This window comes from Pezoporus occidentalis, unplaced genomic scaffold, assembly GCF_034315485.1.
Source record: "Pezoporus occidentalis ecotype Australia unplaced genomic scaffold, CSIRO_AGI_Poc_V1 ctg17, whole genome shotgun sequence".
Taxonomy (NCBI): domain Eukaryota; kingdom Metazoa; phylum Chordata; class Aves; order Psittaciformes; family Psittacidae; genus Pezoporus; species Pezoporus occidentalis.
Genome location: NW_026913531.1, coordinates 8,246,867 through 8,265,224, shown reverse-complemented (window position 1 = coordinate 8,265,224; position 18,358 = coordinate 8,246,867). Strand labels below are relative to the sequence as shown.

The window sequence follows — 18,358 nt, the reverse complement described above, 5'->3', positions numbered from 1 at the left end:
ACAGTTCCATGTCCTTTTTATGTTGAGGACACCAGAACTGCACACAATACTCCAGGTGAGGTCTCACAAGAGCAGAGCAGAGGGGCAGGATCACCTCCTTCGACCTTCTGGTCACGCTCCTTTTGATGCAGCCCAGGATATGGTTGGCTTTCTGGGCTGCAAGCGCACACTGAAGCCGGCTCATGTTCATTTTCTCATCGACCAACACCCCCAAGTCCTTCTCCGCAGGGCAGTTCTGAATCTCTTTTTTGCCCAACCTGTAGCTGTGCCTGGGATTGCTCCGACCCAGGTGTAGGACCTTGCACTTGGCATGGTAAAACTTCATGAGGTTGGCATCAGCCCACCTCACAAGCATGTTGAGGTCCCTCTGGATGGCATTCCTTCCCTCCAGCGTTATCAACCGAACCACACAGCTTGGTGTCATCGGCAAACTTGCTGAGGGCGCACTCAATCCCACTGTCCATTTCAGTGACAAAGATGTTCCACAAGACCGATCCCTGAGAGACACCACTTGTTACTGGTCTCCAGCTGGACATTGAGCCATTGACCACAACTCTTTGTGTGCAGCCATCCAGCCAGTTCTTTATCCATTGAGTGGTCCACCTACCAAATTGATGTCTCTCCAATGTAGAGACAAGGATGTTGTGTGGGACAGTGTTGAACACTTTGCACGTGTCCAGGTAGATGACATCAACTGCTCTACCTCTGTCCATCAGTTCTGTAGCCCCATCATAGAAGGCCACCAAATTGGTCAGGCAGGATTTCCCCTTAGTGAAGCCATGCTGGCTGTCAGCAAGCACCTTGTTGTTTTTCATGTGCCTTAGCATGCCTTCCAGGAGAATCTGCTCCAAGATTTTGCCAGGCACAGAGGTGAGACTGACTGGTCTGTAATTCCCCGGGTCATCCATTTTCCCCTTCTTGAAAATGGGGGTTATATTTCCCTTTTTCCAGTCATCGGGAACTTCACCTGACTGCCATGATTTCTCAAATATGATGGCCAGCGGCTTCACAACTTCATTCGCCAGCTCCTTCAGGACCCGTGGATGGATCTCATCAGGACCCATGGACTTGTGCACATTCAGGTTTTTAAGATGGTCTCAAACCAGTTCCTCTCCTACAGTGGGCGCAAGGTCTTCATTCTCACAGTTGCTGCATCTGCCTTCCAAGACTTGGGTGGTTTGGTCAGAGCCTTTGCCAGTGAAGACCGAGGCAAAGAAGTCATTCAGAACCTCAGCCTTCTCCAAATCCTGTGTAGCCAGTTCTCCTGAGAGCTTCCTGAGGGGGCCTACATTCTCCCTAGTCTGTTTTTTATTTGCTATGTACTTGTAGCATCCCTTCCTGTTATCTTTAATACCTCTAGCTAAGTTTAATTCTAACAGGGCCTTAGCTTTTCTAACCTGGTCCCTAGCTTCCTGGACAACATCCCTGTACTCTTTCCATGCCACCTGTCCTTGCTTCCACTTATTATAAGCCTCTTTTTTCATTTGAAGTTTCCTCAACAGCTCCTTATCCATCCAAGGAGGTCTCCTGGCCCTCCTGCTGCATTTCCTTCTGGTTGGGATGCAACAGTCCTGAGCTTGTAGTAGGTGATCCTTGAATATCAACCAAGAAATGATGATGATTTCGTTGATTGATTTTTTATTTGATTTTATTTGTTTTTGATTTGATTCATTGATGATGATTTTATTGTTTCTAATAGTAGTTAATTGCTTGTTGATTTGAGTGTCATATCAAAGCAGACACAAGCAAGAATTTGTTTTCCATGTATTTTCAAAATGGTGTTCAATTTTAGAGAGATGCATTTCATAGTTTACATCACAGTATCATATGTAGGTAATGTCATAAAGAGAATGCATGTCTTCATCTAGACCAGACTACTATTTAGTAATTAAGTGAAAAATAAATTCTGCCTAGCACTTGGCTTGACCATATGCAAATAAATAACTTATCCCAAAAGGGTGTTTTAGAAAGGTCTAACCAGAACCTTTCACCCTTAGCAGTCACTTTCTCTTTTAGACAACATTTTAAGACACTTTTAGTTTAGTTTTTCGGAAATGATGGTGACACAATTGCAAATATTAAGAATTGGTATAACACTGTTATGAAATGTTGGGAAAATACTTTTGTCCTGAGTCCCATTATTTACTTGCTAACATTTCTTGACAGTTGTGGAGCCAGAGTGTGAAAAGAGTTCTGCAACCACTTATTACTGGTACAGAGAAGCACTGAATATTTCCAGCTCTCTGTCAGAAAGCGGGGGTTTAAACTGGAAGATGACTATCTGCTTGCTGGCTGCCTGGGTCATGGTATGCCTAGCCATGATCAAAGGAATTCAGTCCTCAGGCAAAGTGAGTATACTGTTTACCTAAATGATAGTGTTTTACTTTGAAACGTTTCATGACATTTTTGTTCACCATATGCTCTGTTTACTCTCTCCTGAAATCTGTAGGAGCAGGTTAGAAGCTGTGACTCACCCTAGTATAATCTCAGGTAGAGGAATGTTAGTAGTTGAGGATTAAAACTGTAGTAATTTTAGTGGGAATTATATTAATTTACTGGGAGTTGAGATCTCAAGAATAATTTTCTATTCCCATCAGCATAACTGTTATTCATAACATAATGTGCAGCATAAGTCTGTGTGCTTCTAAATGTCTACGAATTAGGTTCCCATGTATACTCACATTATGTTTGCATTGCACCCAGATCCTCAAAAGGCCTTGCCATTTTTGTTACTGTCATTGGTACACATGCTTCTGTCATTAGCACAGCTGGTTTTCAGGATTCTGGATTGTTTCTTTTGTCTAATGACTGCTATCCCTTTGCATCTGAGTACACCACCCTGTCTTTCCTTTCTATGCAGCCAGCTGGATTGGCTAGTGAGTGTTTTGCTAGCTCTGTTGATCTCTGTGGGATTCTAAATGAAAAGTAATCTATTTCAATAGCAAAACTTTTTGCTATTAAAAAGTTTGGCACTGAGGTGGAAAATTCTGTGACCTCTTTAGTGTATTTTAATTAAAGAACTAGCAAGTTTAATGAGAGAATTATTTTACTGTAAAGTACAGAATAGATTTGCTTTTCAGTGATGGAGAATGAAAGATTGTATTTGATTACTTTTATTTTTTTGCTGTTTTGGCATTGAGTGTTGCTTAGTGGTTCTAATCCATTGGTTATATACTTCCATTGACTTTTGTCTCCTGAAGACAAAAAGAATTTCTCTTTGTGCTCTACAGCTTTACTATACCATGTACTTGAATCAAAGTGCATTTGTAAAGTGAAACATTTCTGAAACAATCTACTTCTGTCCTTGTCATCATCTTATTCGATTCGCACTGAATTTCCCTGAAAGCCTAGCTGTTTTCAGTTAGTCAACACAATGACAACTGTATTGTTTTAGTAGAGAATTTATTTTACAGTTGAGATTTTGCTTTCTTCTGCAGAGACAAAGGGAATAGGAAGTTCCCCTACATGTTCTGTAGCACCATATGATTATCAATTCAGTCGTATATCAAAGAGATACTGAATAGTGAATGAAGCTATTGAAAATAAAGTGCATGGCTGTCATGTTAAATTTCTTCTTAATGTCTTTCAGATCATGTATTTTAGTTCCCTTTTTCCTTATGTGGTACTTTTATGCTTTCTGATCAGAGGACTGCTCCTTAATGGGTCAGTGGATGGAATTCGTCACATGTTCACACCTAAGGTGCGTGCGTGCTTAATTTCTGTTTGCAATGTATGCAGTGGCAATTTGACCATTTATGAATGCTCTCATTTAAGCTTATTGTCTTCATAGAACATTTAGCTGTATTTCTGTTAAATGAGATAACAAGCCCTGAGGTCCAAAGGCTCTGTCACAGACGCCTGTGTAGAGTTACCTTCTTTAGGTGAAAGGTTCCCAGAGTTAGATGCTTTTACAAAGCTAATGACTGAAAGTGCTGTTTACAGGATTCAGGATGTTCAGAGAGGTCCAAATACTGAAAAGAGAAGTGAATCTTAAATCTTGCCATTCGATAGGATTGAAATGCCTAGTTCTGGGATGTCACAGTGAAATGCCTTACCTTGAACGCTGTCATGGCTTTATTTAATTAACTGACACCTTCTGAAAGAGGACAGGTTTGTTCCTTTTTAGAAATAAATTAATTCTGTTTGCATAGTAGCCCAAAGTACAGAGGAATTATCTTTAATACTAAAATAGTCTAAGTACTCACCACTCAGCTTTCCTTATTGTGTTCTTTATGGTTGTCATGCTGAGATAGCAGCAGGTCTAAAAATTTTTTTTTTTTTTTAATTTTTTTTTTTTTTTGACTGTCAACATTTTAACTGGGAGTGTGTATTACAGAGCTTTAGATTTTATAACTACGGAGGTTAGAAAGGCTTTTGCAAATCATTGTTTAGCCTGAAGATCTAAATTATGCTGGCCCACACCCATCTCAAGTGCTTGTAACCATATGCAGACTACAGGAACAGTGCATTTGAGTAGTCAGAGTCATACTCAGCAATGCATAATGCTGGGCTTCATACTGTATTATGAAATGAACTTCCCAACAAGTCCACTTCATAATACAGTTAAGCAGGACAGGAGTGATATTTTAAAAACAAAAGCCAAATAATAGGCTTATTAAAATCAATGCACATAGTGGCTAATGCCAGATGACAGGTTGTTGTCAGTTGTATCTATCCCAGGTGTTTTGAGTCTCTGGAGAACTGTCATAAAAATGACTTTTGTTAGCTATGACACTGTTATTTCTTGCATTGTGATACATAGTCATAGTCATGGTAGGTGGACCACTCACTGTCACGGCTTTAGAGTTGTGGTTCTTCAGGAACTTGCAGGCTGCTTTGGCAAATCCTGGAAATCAGAGGAACAGATAAATGTAATGCTTACTGACAAAGTCTGTAGCAGAGATGGAGAGATGGAATACAGGCCTCTAGAAGTTATAATTCAGTTTCTTGACCACATTTTTAGTCCTTTCTTTAACTAGAGAAGTGTCACTAAATACTGAAGGAAACACTGAAACACCCCTTGAATACCAACACCTCTTCACTGTTTCATGTTTCATAAGTCAGACCTAAAAGAAATTGCAGCTGATGCTTACTTTAAAAGTTATATTTTAACTTAGTTACACAGTTGTTCCAAGTTTTAGTTCCTTCTGCTGGTTTCCAGTTCTGTATCTCAAGTTGTGGTTTAAATTTGAGGTTAGGAGACCTGTATGTCACATACAGTATATGTGAATATAAACCTTCAAAAGTATTTTCATTATAATGTCTGATTGTTTCTGTACTTGGGCCCAAATTTGGAGTGTAGATTCATATGAAACTACCTAAGGGAATTTAGACTCCCATACTTGTTTCCATTCACTCCATAGCGCTAACAGTTTCTCTGGGGAGGAAGGCTGTAAAAAGGATTGCTAAACTGATCCAAATTGAAAATTACACAGATAGACATGAGAGGGGAGAGGAAAACATCTTCTTACCCTTGATTAGTTCAGTTTTGCAACCACATTTAGACCACCAACAACCACAACATACTCCCACAGAAGAGTTGTGTTAGCACAGCAGAGGACTAGCACACATTGGTGCAGGGGTGAGAGCACAGGGCTTATGAAGAAGGTGAGAATTTCTCTGTTTGGTGTGGTTGATGAATAAAGGATAAAATCTAAATAATAACCTTAATGAAAAACCTAAAGAAAGGTACATGTAAAGCCCACTGAAGTCAACTGCTGTAATGAAACTGCAGTAGGAGTGAATGAAGTTTAAATACAAAGCCCCCAAAATGTCACTGAAAAAATATTACATAGCAAATCAATTACAAATTTATTTTGAAATGCTAGACAATGTGTGTCTGAGTGCATACTGACTTGATGGTGCTGAATTACACATTCCAGAAAGCGAAAAGTGTTTTGATACTTTATCCAGTTACAGATTTGGCAAAAATTAAGAATATTCCTTGAACTCCCTCTAGTGGAAAAGCTCCAGCATGACTCTGATGCAGGCAGCTAGAACTATGTGCAATAGCTACTTGTGCATTGTAATTAAAATGAAAATTGTGAGTCTGGAACAAGTTTATTGTCATAAACACTGTCTCCCTCCCCGAATATACTGTATTTTAGCTATATATAAATAAATAAAGCAGGTACCTTCTGCCTATTTATAATAAATGATATACCTTTATGGGGAACTGGAAAATTTTTCAAAACCTTATAATAACAGATTGTTTTGTTTTTTTTTCCTTCAAGTAAGGTAAGACAGACAGTCTAACAGTTCTCGCATCTATGCTCATGGTTTTTGGTTTTACTGTTTTCAGTAAGCCTAGGGTTTGAGTGTTTGTTTTTTTTTAAATTACATGTGCAAACGTAAGGCCTTTCACTGTTAAAGGGAGGCCCTGAATCAACTTCAGAAAATTTAATGTATAAATTTCACATATAATTCTTTTTATGATTCAGTATCTAAAAGAATATGAGATAGACAGACTTACAACTTTGTTGTAAGATGACTTATAACTTTGTAACAAAGATATTTCTTGAAGTACAATCATCTGAATGAACAATACAGTTCAGTTTTTTTGATAAACGCTTAAGTGTCCCTCAAATACCTGACCCATTTAATTTAGGGTAAGTTCAAGGCATCTGGCTTAAGGAAGATTTGACTCGTGAGCTATAGAGATTGTGGTGGACAACGTTTACTTCATCTGTTGCATTTTGCTTTACATATTTGCATGCGTAGAATCCCATATAAGCATGTGTATCTCATGTTCACCATTTTTTTTTCTTTTGACAAGTAACAATAAAGCAACTTTCAGCATACTTAATGCATTTATGAGTGTTGATCATCTCAAAATACACTGTAATTCTAACAACTCTCAATACATACACTGTTAAAAAAAGGACAGTAAATACTGTAAAATTAAAATATAACTTCTATCTTATTTCTCAGTATAGCTGCTTTTTGGATTATCATATATCTCGAGCAGTGTCTCATTATTGGGAACACAGTATATAGCACGTTTCTCTTTAAGGATTGTATCATATAAAATTAAGAGAATTTCTAGTCCAGAAGTTCACTGAACTTTAGGTGTCACATTCAGCTTTCATTCTATCATAATGAAAATACATTTGTAGTTTAGTATTAGTGTTTTATGATGTAGATTGTCTTCCTGTTGTTATTTTTTTGTTTGTTTTTCTGTTATCTATTTCTGTTGTAATAGAAATGCATTTTATAGCTGACATATATTATATCTAATTTCAAACAGCTTGAAATAATGCTGGAGCCCAAGGTCTGGAGAGAAGCTGCTACTCAGGTGTTCTTTGCCTTAGGGCTTGGATTTGGTGGAGTCATTGCCTTTTCAAGCTACAACAAGAGAGACAACAACTGCCATTTTGATGCTGTACTGGTGTCCTTCATCAATTTTTTCACTTCTGTGCTGGCAACTTTGGTGGTGTTTGCAGTTCTGGGCTTCAAAGCCAATATCATAAATGAAAAATGTGTTATCCAGTATGAATTTTTTTTTTTTATTTATATTTCATGTATGAATTAACACAGGTCATTGAGTTTGATTTCTCTGTTTTATTATGTTTTACAGAAATTCAGACAAGATTTTAAAACTTTTAAAAATGGGCAATCTGAGCCAGGATATGATCCCACATCATATCAATTTCTCAAGCATTACAGCAGAAGATTACAATTTAGTTTACGACATTATTCAGAAAGTTAAAGAAGAAGAGTTTGATTCTCTTGGTCTGAAATCTTGTCAAATTGAAGATGAACTTAACAAGGTGAGAGTAATAAGCGAATCTTGAAAACAGAGATGATGAGCAGATGAATATTTGTAAGTCTGTGTAAGTATACTTCACAGTTTGTTTCAGACTATCAGTACAGTGTACCTGTGAGAAGTACACCTATAGAGATCCATATGAAAACACAGTTTTGTGCAGCGTTACATTCTAGCTCACCTAAGGACTTTCGGGTTAGATGTCCTAATATAGTCTTCACTGATTTATAATGTATTTTGATCCTTATATTGCTCTCCTCAGGAAGTGATAAGTTTTTAAAGTTCTGTTCTTTAGAAGAGTAGAGCATGATAATTTTTCCAAAGACTGAACAGAGGTGTACAGTGTCATACTTTGATGTCTTCCAATGTTAAGATACAATCATTAAACATAAATACGGTTTCATTAGAAAGTAAAAAAGTTATTATTTACTTATTAGATAATTGTTTAATGAATATCATCCTGGTTTAAAATCTTTACTGTAAGCCAGATCTGTAAATTTTCTAGCTTTTTCAGGGGGACTTCCAGTTACAAGCATAGACCTCTATATGGTTGTGCCAGCGTCTGAAGCTAAAATGTAAAATCAGTGACTTAGACATTAAAAGTTTCTGTACTATTCCTGCCATTTAAATTTGAAAGAAATAATTATAGAAATGAACTCCTTTATATACTTAGTGGAGAAAACTGTGTATTTTGTAGCAGTCCTGTATAATAATAGCTGTTATGCAAAATTATTAATGAAAGAGAGATAGAAGTTCCAGCTGGACACAAGAGGGAAATTTTTTCACAATGAGAACAATCAGTCTTTGCAATAATTTTCTCTGGGAAGTGGTGCATTGCCTAGCACTGAACATTTCTATGATTGAGCAGAACAGGGTGCTGGAACATCTTGTTTAGACTATGCTTTTGCCAGGAAAGGTTGCACCAGATTATTCTTGAGGTCCCTTCCAACCTGGTATTCCATGATCCTCTGAAAGAAATGTGTTGCTAATACCATTCAATTTACAGATTCTCAGCCAAATCCAATGTTTCAGTAAATCCAGTATTAATTAAGTTTGAAGGTTTGGAAGAATTGCATATTTGATGGCTACCTTTAAGTTTTAATCAATGACGTTGTATGAACAGGAAGTCAGACTATCGTACTACAAAAAAAAAAAAAAAAAAAAAGAAATACTGTCCATGAATAATAATGGGGATTTTTCTTACTGACAGGCGGTTCAAGGAACTGGTTTAGCTTTTATTGCCTTCACAGAAGCAATGGCCCACTTCCCTGCTTCTCCATTCTGGTCAGTCATGTTCTTCCTCATGTTAGTAAATTTGGGACTTGGAAGTATGTTTGGAACCATTGAAGGCATCATCACACCTATTGTTGATACCTTCAAAGTCAGGAAAGAAATTCTTACTGGTGAGTTGCACAAACTTTCTTTTCTCACTAGAGAGTTAAGGTAAGGGGTTTTTTTTTGATCATACGATCATTTCTTGTTTTTTGACATGAGAGTTTTCAGTGCTGACATTTTACAAAGCAGTAAATCATTGTATTCCAGACTGTTCTTCCAGTCTTAAACAAAATATGTAGTTGTTTGGGGTTTTTCATTTAAATGCCTAAAGTTATTTGAGGTGTAGCCTGTTTATATAGCTCTGATCTTGTAGCAATTTCTCTTTTTGAGGTAGAAGGGCAGCATAAAATGTGAAAGTTAAGTTTTGGAAAATCTGCATGACATCTGCAAAGGACTTGGTATGTTATGCACAAATTTTGTGACAGAAAGGATAGAAAAATAAAAATATAATAAGCTGCTTAACCATCATCTAACTCTATGAAGGAAATAATAATATATTTTCTAAGAGTTAACCCTGGATGCGGCAGAGCATTGCTCTTTCCTGGCTGCTTTCCTTACCTTATATTAATAAGATTTAACAGAAAACTTCTTTTTTTCTTTTGCTTTGCTAGGGGAAAATTCTTCTGAAAAATCAGATGATTTATCTTTAGGAAGTTCTAACCTATTGAGCAGTTGTTTACTTGGTTTTCTTTGTTTGTTTTATCAGCTCTTTAATTCTTACTGAATAACCAGTGTGACATTTAGAAACTAGCTGTTGTTTCTAATTTTATATGCAAGTACTATGATATATAGCCATTACTCTTCCGTAAAGGAGTATTTTACAATAATTCCTTGTAACTGCATTTGAGAGAGAAACCTTTTAAGATAAAGGTATATTAAAGAACTGCTTTTCTCTTGTAATTTTTTTGAGTGGTATGCATGCATGATTTTTGCTGAACTCAGTTATACTCAAAGAATTATAACTCTATATAGTGTTTATATAATTAACTTATAAAACTAAAGTGCCTGGGTTATACTTCATGCAGTATTGGTAGGATTTAATAAGGATTATGCCTGCACTAGAGTTTGTGCTTACAACCCACATATTCAATTTTTACAGAATTGTGAGCACATCTGCAGTTTTTTGCACTGTGGTTCCAGTTCAGTTCCTCTTGAGCTGAGGGAAACAAACTCATAAGCTAAAAGATTTTTTGCATTCAAGTATTTCCAAATCAGATTCATTTCCTCAGTCTCCAAGGCTGCTATACTTGAAAGCCCACTAGTCCCCCTGACTGTTTCCTGAGACTGTCTGTACCAAGGATGCACGGAGCCTCTGAACAAGTCAAGGTGGGGTACTTTTCCCACCCATTCCCAGTCAAGCTGATTTCAGCCTCCAGTACTGTCAGCTGTTGGGATCCTCCTGTCACTCCAGAAATACAAATGGGTTCTACCTCTTGATAGCTTGATGGCATCAGGGTACACTGTGCATCAGTGTCTACTAGAGCCTTATATTATACTCCTGTGGGACTCATGTGCCGAGCCATCTGCTCTACACATTCCAGTAAACCCAACTGTCCCTAGCTTCCACCTGGCTGGAGGCAAGGCCCTTTTAGTCCTGATTATAGAATTCTTCACTCACTTCTTGTGAAAGTGGATTAGAATTCCTTTCTATACAGTCAGGAGCCCTTCCACTGTGTCTGCAGCACTGCTCACTGGAGACTGTAGCAGCAATTTTCCTGGAAGAACATCCATTTGTGATTGTTTTTCCTTGCAGTTCATGTAGCTGTGACTCTAGGGCTGAGGTAGATTTTCCATCTCTCTTCCTCATGTCCACGTGGATTGTGTGCATTGGACTTCATCTGAATCTGTGAATGACTGTGTTATCACTTGCCTGGGTGGCAGATAACATCTTCCTTCAAGGGATACCTTTTCTTCACACTTGACAAGAGACTCCCAGAGGCTGAGGACTTGTGTCCCTTTTCCAATTGCCTTGTTCAATACCCCTTTCCCTAGAAAGTGATCCCATCTGCTTGGCTTCCCTGTCCTCTAATTCCAAACTGCCAGCCCCATTATCCCAGCACCAGAGCAGCTAGGTGTTAATATGTTCACCTGGATGACAGCTGAAATCTTTTCATATATTGAATTGGTTGCCCCTAAACAAAAAAAAAAGGGGCAGGAATTTTGTTGCTTAGTGTAAAAATGCACTTAGACTGATCTTAATGGAACTTCATTCTGTAAGTAATTAGGGGAAGTATGTTCAGCCTTTATACTTTTTAGAATTACAGTCCTAAACTTTTTAACTTTTTAGCTTTTTTTTTTCACTTTTTCTCTTCTAAGTTATTTTCAATTCTGAATTCCAAAAAGTCATTTGTTGACCAAGTAACATGATGTATGATGTTTAGCTTGCCAATTCTGTGTATTTTAGCCTTGCATTCACATTAAGTTGAATGTTTAATGAGAAATAGTCACTTGATTAATCTCTGCTGCGTAATCAGTATTGCTGCAATATGGTAATTCCAGGAATTCTAGTTTAACAGCTTTTCTGTTATGTAGGGAGTAGGTAGGATTCCTAGTATTCTTATAATTGAGACCCCAGCCCCCCCTAAAAAAAGTCAAAACATTTCAAACTTTGATTATATTAAATATAATGAAATAATGAGTTAAAGTATATCTTTGCTGTTTAGAGCTCTCCTATTTCCTCTTGTGGAACTTCATTTTAATTACAGCTCACATTTCTGTCCTTTATTCCAGTCATCTGCTGCTTGGTAGCATTTTTTATTGGCCTGATCTTTGTGCAGCGCTCTGGAAATTATTTTGTGACGATGTTTGATGACTACTCAGCTACTCTGCCCCTGCTTATTGTGGTCATTTTGGAGAATATTGCAGTCACCAGAATTTATGGAATAAACAAGTAAGTGAAGGAAATGTATCTTCCTGTACATACCAACAGTATTCATTACAATAGCAATTACTATTTAAAGCGTGAAGTATTTGCTCTGTATGCATAGATACAATTAAGCAGAAAGTGGGTCAATCTGGATGTGACTGAAAACAGGTTTGAAGCAAGATACACTGCATTTCACATAGTGAAACCCAAAGAGCAATTGCAACAGATACAAAGAGAGGAGAGTACAGAAAAAGAAGCAAAAGAAGAGAGTTAGAAAGGCGGCTGGATATGCAAGTATGAGGAATTTATGTAGAAATAAGACAGCAAGGGTCATAACAATTAACCGTTCTTTGCATTAGTTGTGAGAGGAAATAGAGAAAACTATAGGAAAAGACAGCATCAAAACTTACTTGGAAGCAGCCTGGTTGACAGTGAAGTTAAGTGAGTTTCTATCAGTGAAGGCTGAAGAGAAATGACCATCAAGTCCTTCTAATTTTTTACACTTTAAGACTGCAATCACCAGAATGCGTTCACTTAGCGAGATTGATATGTGCCATGCTTAAGGAGTAGAAGAGTTTGTATGACAAAATAACACATACAATCCACAGATAAAACAGAGTATACTATACTAGGTGCTGAAGTAATTTACACATCTGTGATTCCTTTGCATGTACAAAGGGTGCACAGAATGGGTGGGTTTTCATTTGACGTTTTGCTTGCGCAATCTGAGTAATCAGCCAGTCACTCACCATAATGAAATAAACTATATTAAGAAAATTCAACTTAATGGTTTCCAGACATTGTTTCTGGTCTGTGCAAGTAGTGCTGTGTCTGCGTACTTGTTAAAGGACAATTCCCACTTGGGCCACATGTATGACGCTATGATTGATCACATAAACATGAAAACACCATGTAGATGTTTTTGCACATGCAAATGAAAGATAAAGCGGAAGATCAGGTCGGTAATGTCCAGTCAAGTAGAGTTCCACTGTGAAGATAGACATGCCAAAAAAGTTTACCTGTGAGGAAGTTGATGTTAAGGAATAGCTGAAATACATAATATTTTGCTTCTGAGTCAGAGTACAGTTGATTCATGTTTTCAGAAAGGGTTCTGACAGGATAAAGTGAAAAGTTAACAGCCAATTTTCTTATTCATAATGGCCTCCTGAACCTCCCTCTGGAGTATTCCTAATACTTTCTCTGATGTATATTTCTCCAGAATATCCTTCTTCAGGAACCCAGCATTCTTGCTTGCAAAAATTGCCAGAATCAACAGCTTCAGGTTGTCATCAGCTGTGATAGTGCCGAGGGGTCCTCCTTGTAGATGAGGATCCATACATATTTTTCCTCTGTCTTTGATCAGATAGGAAAAAAGTAACACATTGCATCCAAAGGGATTACAGCCAAAGAATAGGCAATATCCTTCCTGTAGCCAAGAAGGAAAATCTTCTATGCTGGAATGAGTGCTAAAGGAGCTTGGTAGCTTTTAAAAGAGGATAAGTAGGATGGAGATGGTGAAAAACTTAAAGTGAAGATAATAGATTTATGCTCAACTGGATGAAGTACTGGAGATTCCAGAAAGGAGAGGCTATCTATAATGGAGCACAATACATTTGTAAATTTCAGCTTCATCTTAACAATATGCTTCATTGCAGTGTAAGCAAGGGATAGAACAGTCCACACTATGCAGTTCAAAAACATTTTTGAGTTTATATGACAGTAGCTTCACATGTGTAACTGCTTTGAAAACATTTGTTTCTATGAGAGCTTTTTTTGAGAGGCACATTTCAGAAGGGAGTGGGATCAGAAGGGAGTTAAAACAGAATTAGTGCTTGAGCACACTCCAAAAGAATTAATTCTAAAAATAGTCTCTCTTTTTCTACTGGCTCTGGAACCATGTACTCCTCCGTCAAGAGTACAAAAAATAGGAGTTTTGTTCATATCATAACTTGCAATTTTGAGGCACAGGGAGACAGATTTAAAACGTCACAAAGTTTTTTTCAGCACTTACATGATGCAAACCATACCTTATGCATAAAATTATTTTTTACACTGCACCAACATGTGGGTTCAATATTAATTTTGCGGAATCTGTAAGATGTGCTGGTTTTATATGTCCTCAGAAGTAATGACACATGCCTTAGTAAATAACCCAATAGACAATGTAAGAAGATGTAAAAAACAATCTTCTAAAAGGAAGGTGAGTTTAAATATCTTTCCAGCACAGTCCAACAAGCACTTTACTAAATCACTGCACTGTGTAGCAAATCCACCTGTTCATTTGTTCTGAACTAGAGACATAAAGTAGGTTTTTTTCAGCCTATTAAGTAATCTAAACTGCAGCCTTTTCTATACATGCAGTTTTTCAGGGTCGGTTCCCTCAAATTCATTGCTATGTATCAATTATAGTACTTAAAATTTCAGTATTTCAGTGCACGCACTAACAATAAGCTTTTATTCCCTTCACAGGTTTATGGAGGATCTGAAGGATATGCTTGGGTTTTCTCCAAGCCAGTATTATTACTACATGTGGAAGTATGTTTCACCTTTAGTATTGTTGTGTTTGTTGGTAGCTAGTGTTGTCCAAATGGGATTAAGTCCTCCTGGCTACAGTGCTTGGATTGAAGATAAGGTATGTATCTAACAGTTGCTATAGAATCATAGAATAGTTAGGGTTGGACAGGACTTTAAGATCATCTAGTTCCAAGCCCCCTGCCATGGGCAGGGACACCTCACACTAAACCGTGTCACCCAAGGCTATCATAGTGATCATATCTGAAGTATTTCAGAAATACATAAAAAGACAAAAGAACTGCAATTAGAAATTCATAATCAGTATAAATAATGACATGGTTGTTTTTATCTCAAGTAACATGAATGTAAAACCAGCCATTTTTTAAATTTTAGAGTAGTTCTGCTTTAAAATACAGCTACTTGCCATGAACCTTCATGGTTTTTGTGACTTTTTTAGTTTGTTGATGCATGTTGGAGAAATTCTTAAGGTTGGGAGAAGTTACTCACTTTCCTTAAATCTTATTTTCCTAGAGAAAATCAGTTGGAACTTGATGATCTTAAGGGCCTTTCCAACCCTAACTATTCTATGATTCTATGATTCTATGGAAATAGTTGGGCGATAACACTAAATAAATAATTTCAGATGGCATATTTCTTTTTTAATGTGAAATTAAATACTATGATTTAGCCATGTCATAAATTTTCCCCTTTGGGAATGCATATCACATTGTAGGTAACAGCTGCATTAAAATCTGTTTCTGATAGGAGTGTTTGATTTGTACAAAACTTGTCTGTGTGAATAGTAAAGTAAGTGCTGCATGTTGGCTCCAGAAAGAAATTCAGTCGAAGTAACTCCTAAGAGTTCTACTAGCATTTAGGCTCAACAGCCCTCAGCTCTTTCTACAGGCTTGTCATACAAAACACAGGGAGGGAAAAATATCAGAGAAATGAATCTTGGGGACTCTTCTGAATGGACAACTGTCTGAATTAGCTGTGGTGAGATTGCAGCAAAGACAGGTAAAGCATAAATGCAAGAGGTTGGCTTTACAATAGGTAGACATCTGCTTTTAATGAGACAACCACTGCTACTTTCTCAGGATTCTTAGAAAAATGTTCTTGTTTATGTTTTATTCTTGCCCTCAAAAATTAGAAAGAGAATGACCTTAGAATAACAAATAGAATATTCCTTTCCATGTGTATAAAATCAAGCAAACTGAATTTGTTGGCCAGTGAGTCATGGTATGGGGTGCAGTCACTGCCCCAGTAAGTGTGTTTGTTATAGTTTGCATTAAATTTATAAGAAGTGGAACAATTCCACAGAGTCATCTGGGACTGTCCCTGTCTAGACTAGCTGCTGGCCTACAAGGACTTCTTTTCCAGGCACAGTAACAAATTCCACTGCACACTTGTCTGTCCTGAACATCCTTTAAAGAATTGGAGAGCAGCTGCAGACAAACGCACCAGAAAGGCTATTGTGAAAATTTTGATTTGTTTACTGCTGGAGTACTCTGAGCATCTCAGAAACTGTGGGACGGTGTTTAGGTCCTGCTGACTGGCAAAAAGGTGGCAATCCTACATCTCCATTTGAGACCTGTAATGATGCCCACATTGTGGGTGCAAGGTGACAGGAAGATGAAAATGGCACACCTTGGTGAGGACTGCAGGTTTGCTCTTTTTCAGTGAAGACTTATTCTTTGTTTTTCTCTTGGATTCCTCAGGCCATGGAAGAGTTCCGCAGCTATCCAACATGGGGAATGATTGTCTGTATATCCCTGATGGTGTTGGCCATACTGCCAGTCCCAATAGTCTTCATGGTGCGCCGTTGCAACCTTATTGATGACAGCTCTGGTAGTTTGGCATCTGTATCCTACAAAAGAGGCCGGATAATAAAGGAACCTGTTAACCTGGAGGGGGATAATACAAGTCTGATTCATGGGAAGAGTCCAAGTGAAGTGCCGTCTCCAAATTTTGGCAAAACCATATATCGAAAACAGACAGGTTCACCAACTCTGGATACTGCTCCAAATGGACGTTATGGTATTGGATACCTGATGGCTGATATGCCTGATATGCCGGAGTCTGATTTGTAACTGTGGAAAAAAAGATGCTGTTAGTTTCTTTTCTCTCACTGATCATGGCTCTCCTACGAGAAGTGGTCAGCTTCAATTAGTAGGGTGCGATCTCAGGTGCTCCACAGCGACAGTCTTTAAAATGTCATGACTGTATGTACAGGTTGAGAAAACTGGCTTTGGATTAATCCTCTGGGGTTTTGTTTGCACTGAAGGGAACACATTCGAAATCAGTGGTAGCCTACATCTGCCAGTATAGCCAAGGATTTAATTCATTTCTAAATTTAAAGCTTTCTATCTCCAAAGCTCAGGTGTCACTCAAATGGGAAACTATTTGTGTGATAATATCAGTGAAAATCCTTTTTTTTTCTGCTTTTAGGTTAACTCCCCAGTATTAAAAGTGAACTCCAAAGTAGTTCACCAAACCCATGTTTGTGTAAACACTTGTATACTTTATGTAGATATGCTGTACTTATTTTGTTAGCACTGATAATTACTTAGGCTATTAGCTGAGTCAAAAACAAACCTGCAAACTATTTTCTTATGTAATAGCTGTATAGAGCAGTAGGATTAGAAAATCGAGTAGACTTACAGGAAGGTGAGGAAAGATTCCCTGTTCACTGGGGACTGCATAAACTGCGTCTGTATACTTTGCTTGCTTTTTCAGTGTGAAAACAATGTTAGAGTGAGTCACTCCAAGAATCTTAAGGATTGTGCAGATTCTGCATTTTTTTCTATGCTGTGTGCCTAAAAAAGACCTTCTTGATATTTATTGTGGTTACAAAATTACATATATATTATATTTATATAATATACTTGTAATGTATATATGTATATTATTCTGTACGTAATCATTTCAAAAGTTGAAGCAAGATGGCTTTTTTAATTAGTTTCCTTCAGTTTTGCTTCTGTTTTATGCAGGTAATTTTTTTCAGTCGGTAATTGTTGAGAACTGTATGGCATTACATTTTAACCTATGAATAAAGAGATTGACAAGGTGTTTCTCTGTGATTTCCTAATATACTTATTATAACACAGCCTGCTTTTCCCTCTCTGGGTAAAAGAAACCTGCACAACGGCAATTACAGCAGGAGTGACCATATGTGAAAGTAACACCTCTGAAGACTCCATGTCTCCCTGCAGCCCATGGAGGTCCATGGTGGAGCAGATCTCCACCTGCAGTCTACAGAGGACACCATACAGAAGCAGGGCAATGCCTGAAGGAAGCTGTGACTCTGTGGGGATCCTGTGCTGGAGCAGGCCCCTGGCAGGATCTGTGGCCCCATGGAGAGAGGAGCCCACACTGGAGCAGGTTTGCTGGTGAGCCCATGGGGACCCAGGCTGGAGCAGTCTTTTCCTGAAGGTCTGCACTTCATGGAAGGGGCCCATGATGGAGCAGTGTGTGAAGAACTGCAGCCTGTGGGAAGGGCTCTCTCCCCTGGGAGAAACCCCAAGCTGGAGCAGAGAAAGAGTGTGAGGAGTCCTCCCCTGAGGAGGAAGGAGTGGCAGACATGTGTGATGAATTGACCACAATCCACATTCCCCGTTCCCCTGAGCTGTTCCGGGGTGAGGAGGTAGAAAAATCAGGAATGAAATTAAGCCCAGGAGGGAGGGAAGGAGTGGTGGGGGCAGGTGTTTCAAGATTTGTTTTTCTCTAATTATCCTACTCTGATTTGATTTGCAATAAATTAAACAAACTTACTTCCCTGAGTTGAGTCTGTTTTGCCTATGATAGTAATTCATGAATTACGCATCTTTGACCCAGGAGCATTTTGTTGTACATTCCCCTTGCTGCCAATTGAGGGGTGT

At 38.0% G+C, this 18,358-nt stretch overlaps 1 protein-coding gene across 1 annotated transcript in view; it reads left to right on the top strand.

Moving 5' to 3' along the window:
* SLC6A15 (solute carrier family 6 member 15) overlaps positions 1-17,551 on the top strand; it is a 28,397-nt gene extending 10,846 nt beyond the window's left edge. The window contains exons 5-12 of the mRNA XM_062613628.1: positions 2,167-2,348; positions 3,590-3,700; positions 7,247-7,488; positions 7,577-7,769; positions 8,976-9,168; positions 11,831-11,990; positions 14,436-14,598; positions 16,199-17,551. Of these exons, the coding sequence (XP_062469612.1) occupies positions 2,167-2,348; positions 3,590-3,700; positions 7,247-7,488; positions 7,577-7,769; positions 8,976-9,168; positions 11,831-11,990; positions 14,436-14,598; positions 16,199-16,570 (1,616 nt within the window). The 3' untranslated portion in view covers positions 16,571-17,551. The remainder of the gene's footprint in view (positions 1-2,166; positions 2,349-3,589; positions 3,701-7,246; positions 7,489-7,576; positions 7,770-8,975; positions 9,169-11,830; positions 11,991-14,435; positions 14,599-16,198) is intronic.
* Positions 17,552-18,358: the final 807 nt, after the last annotated feature.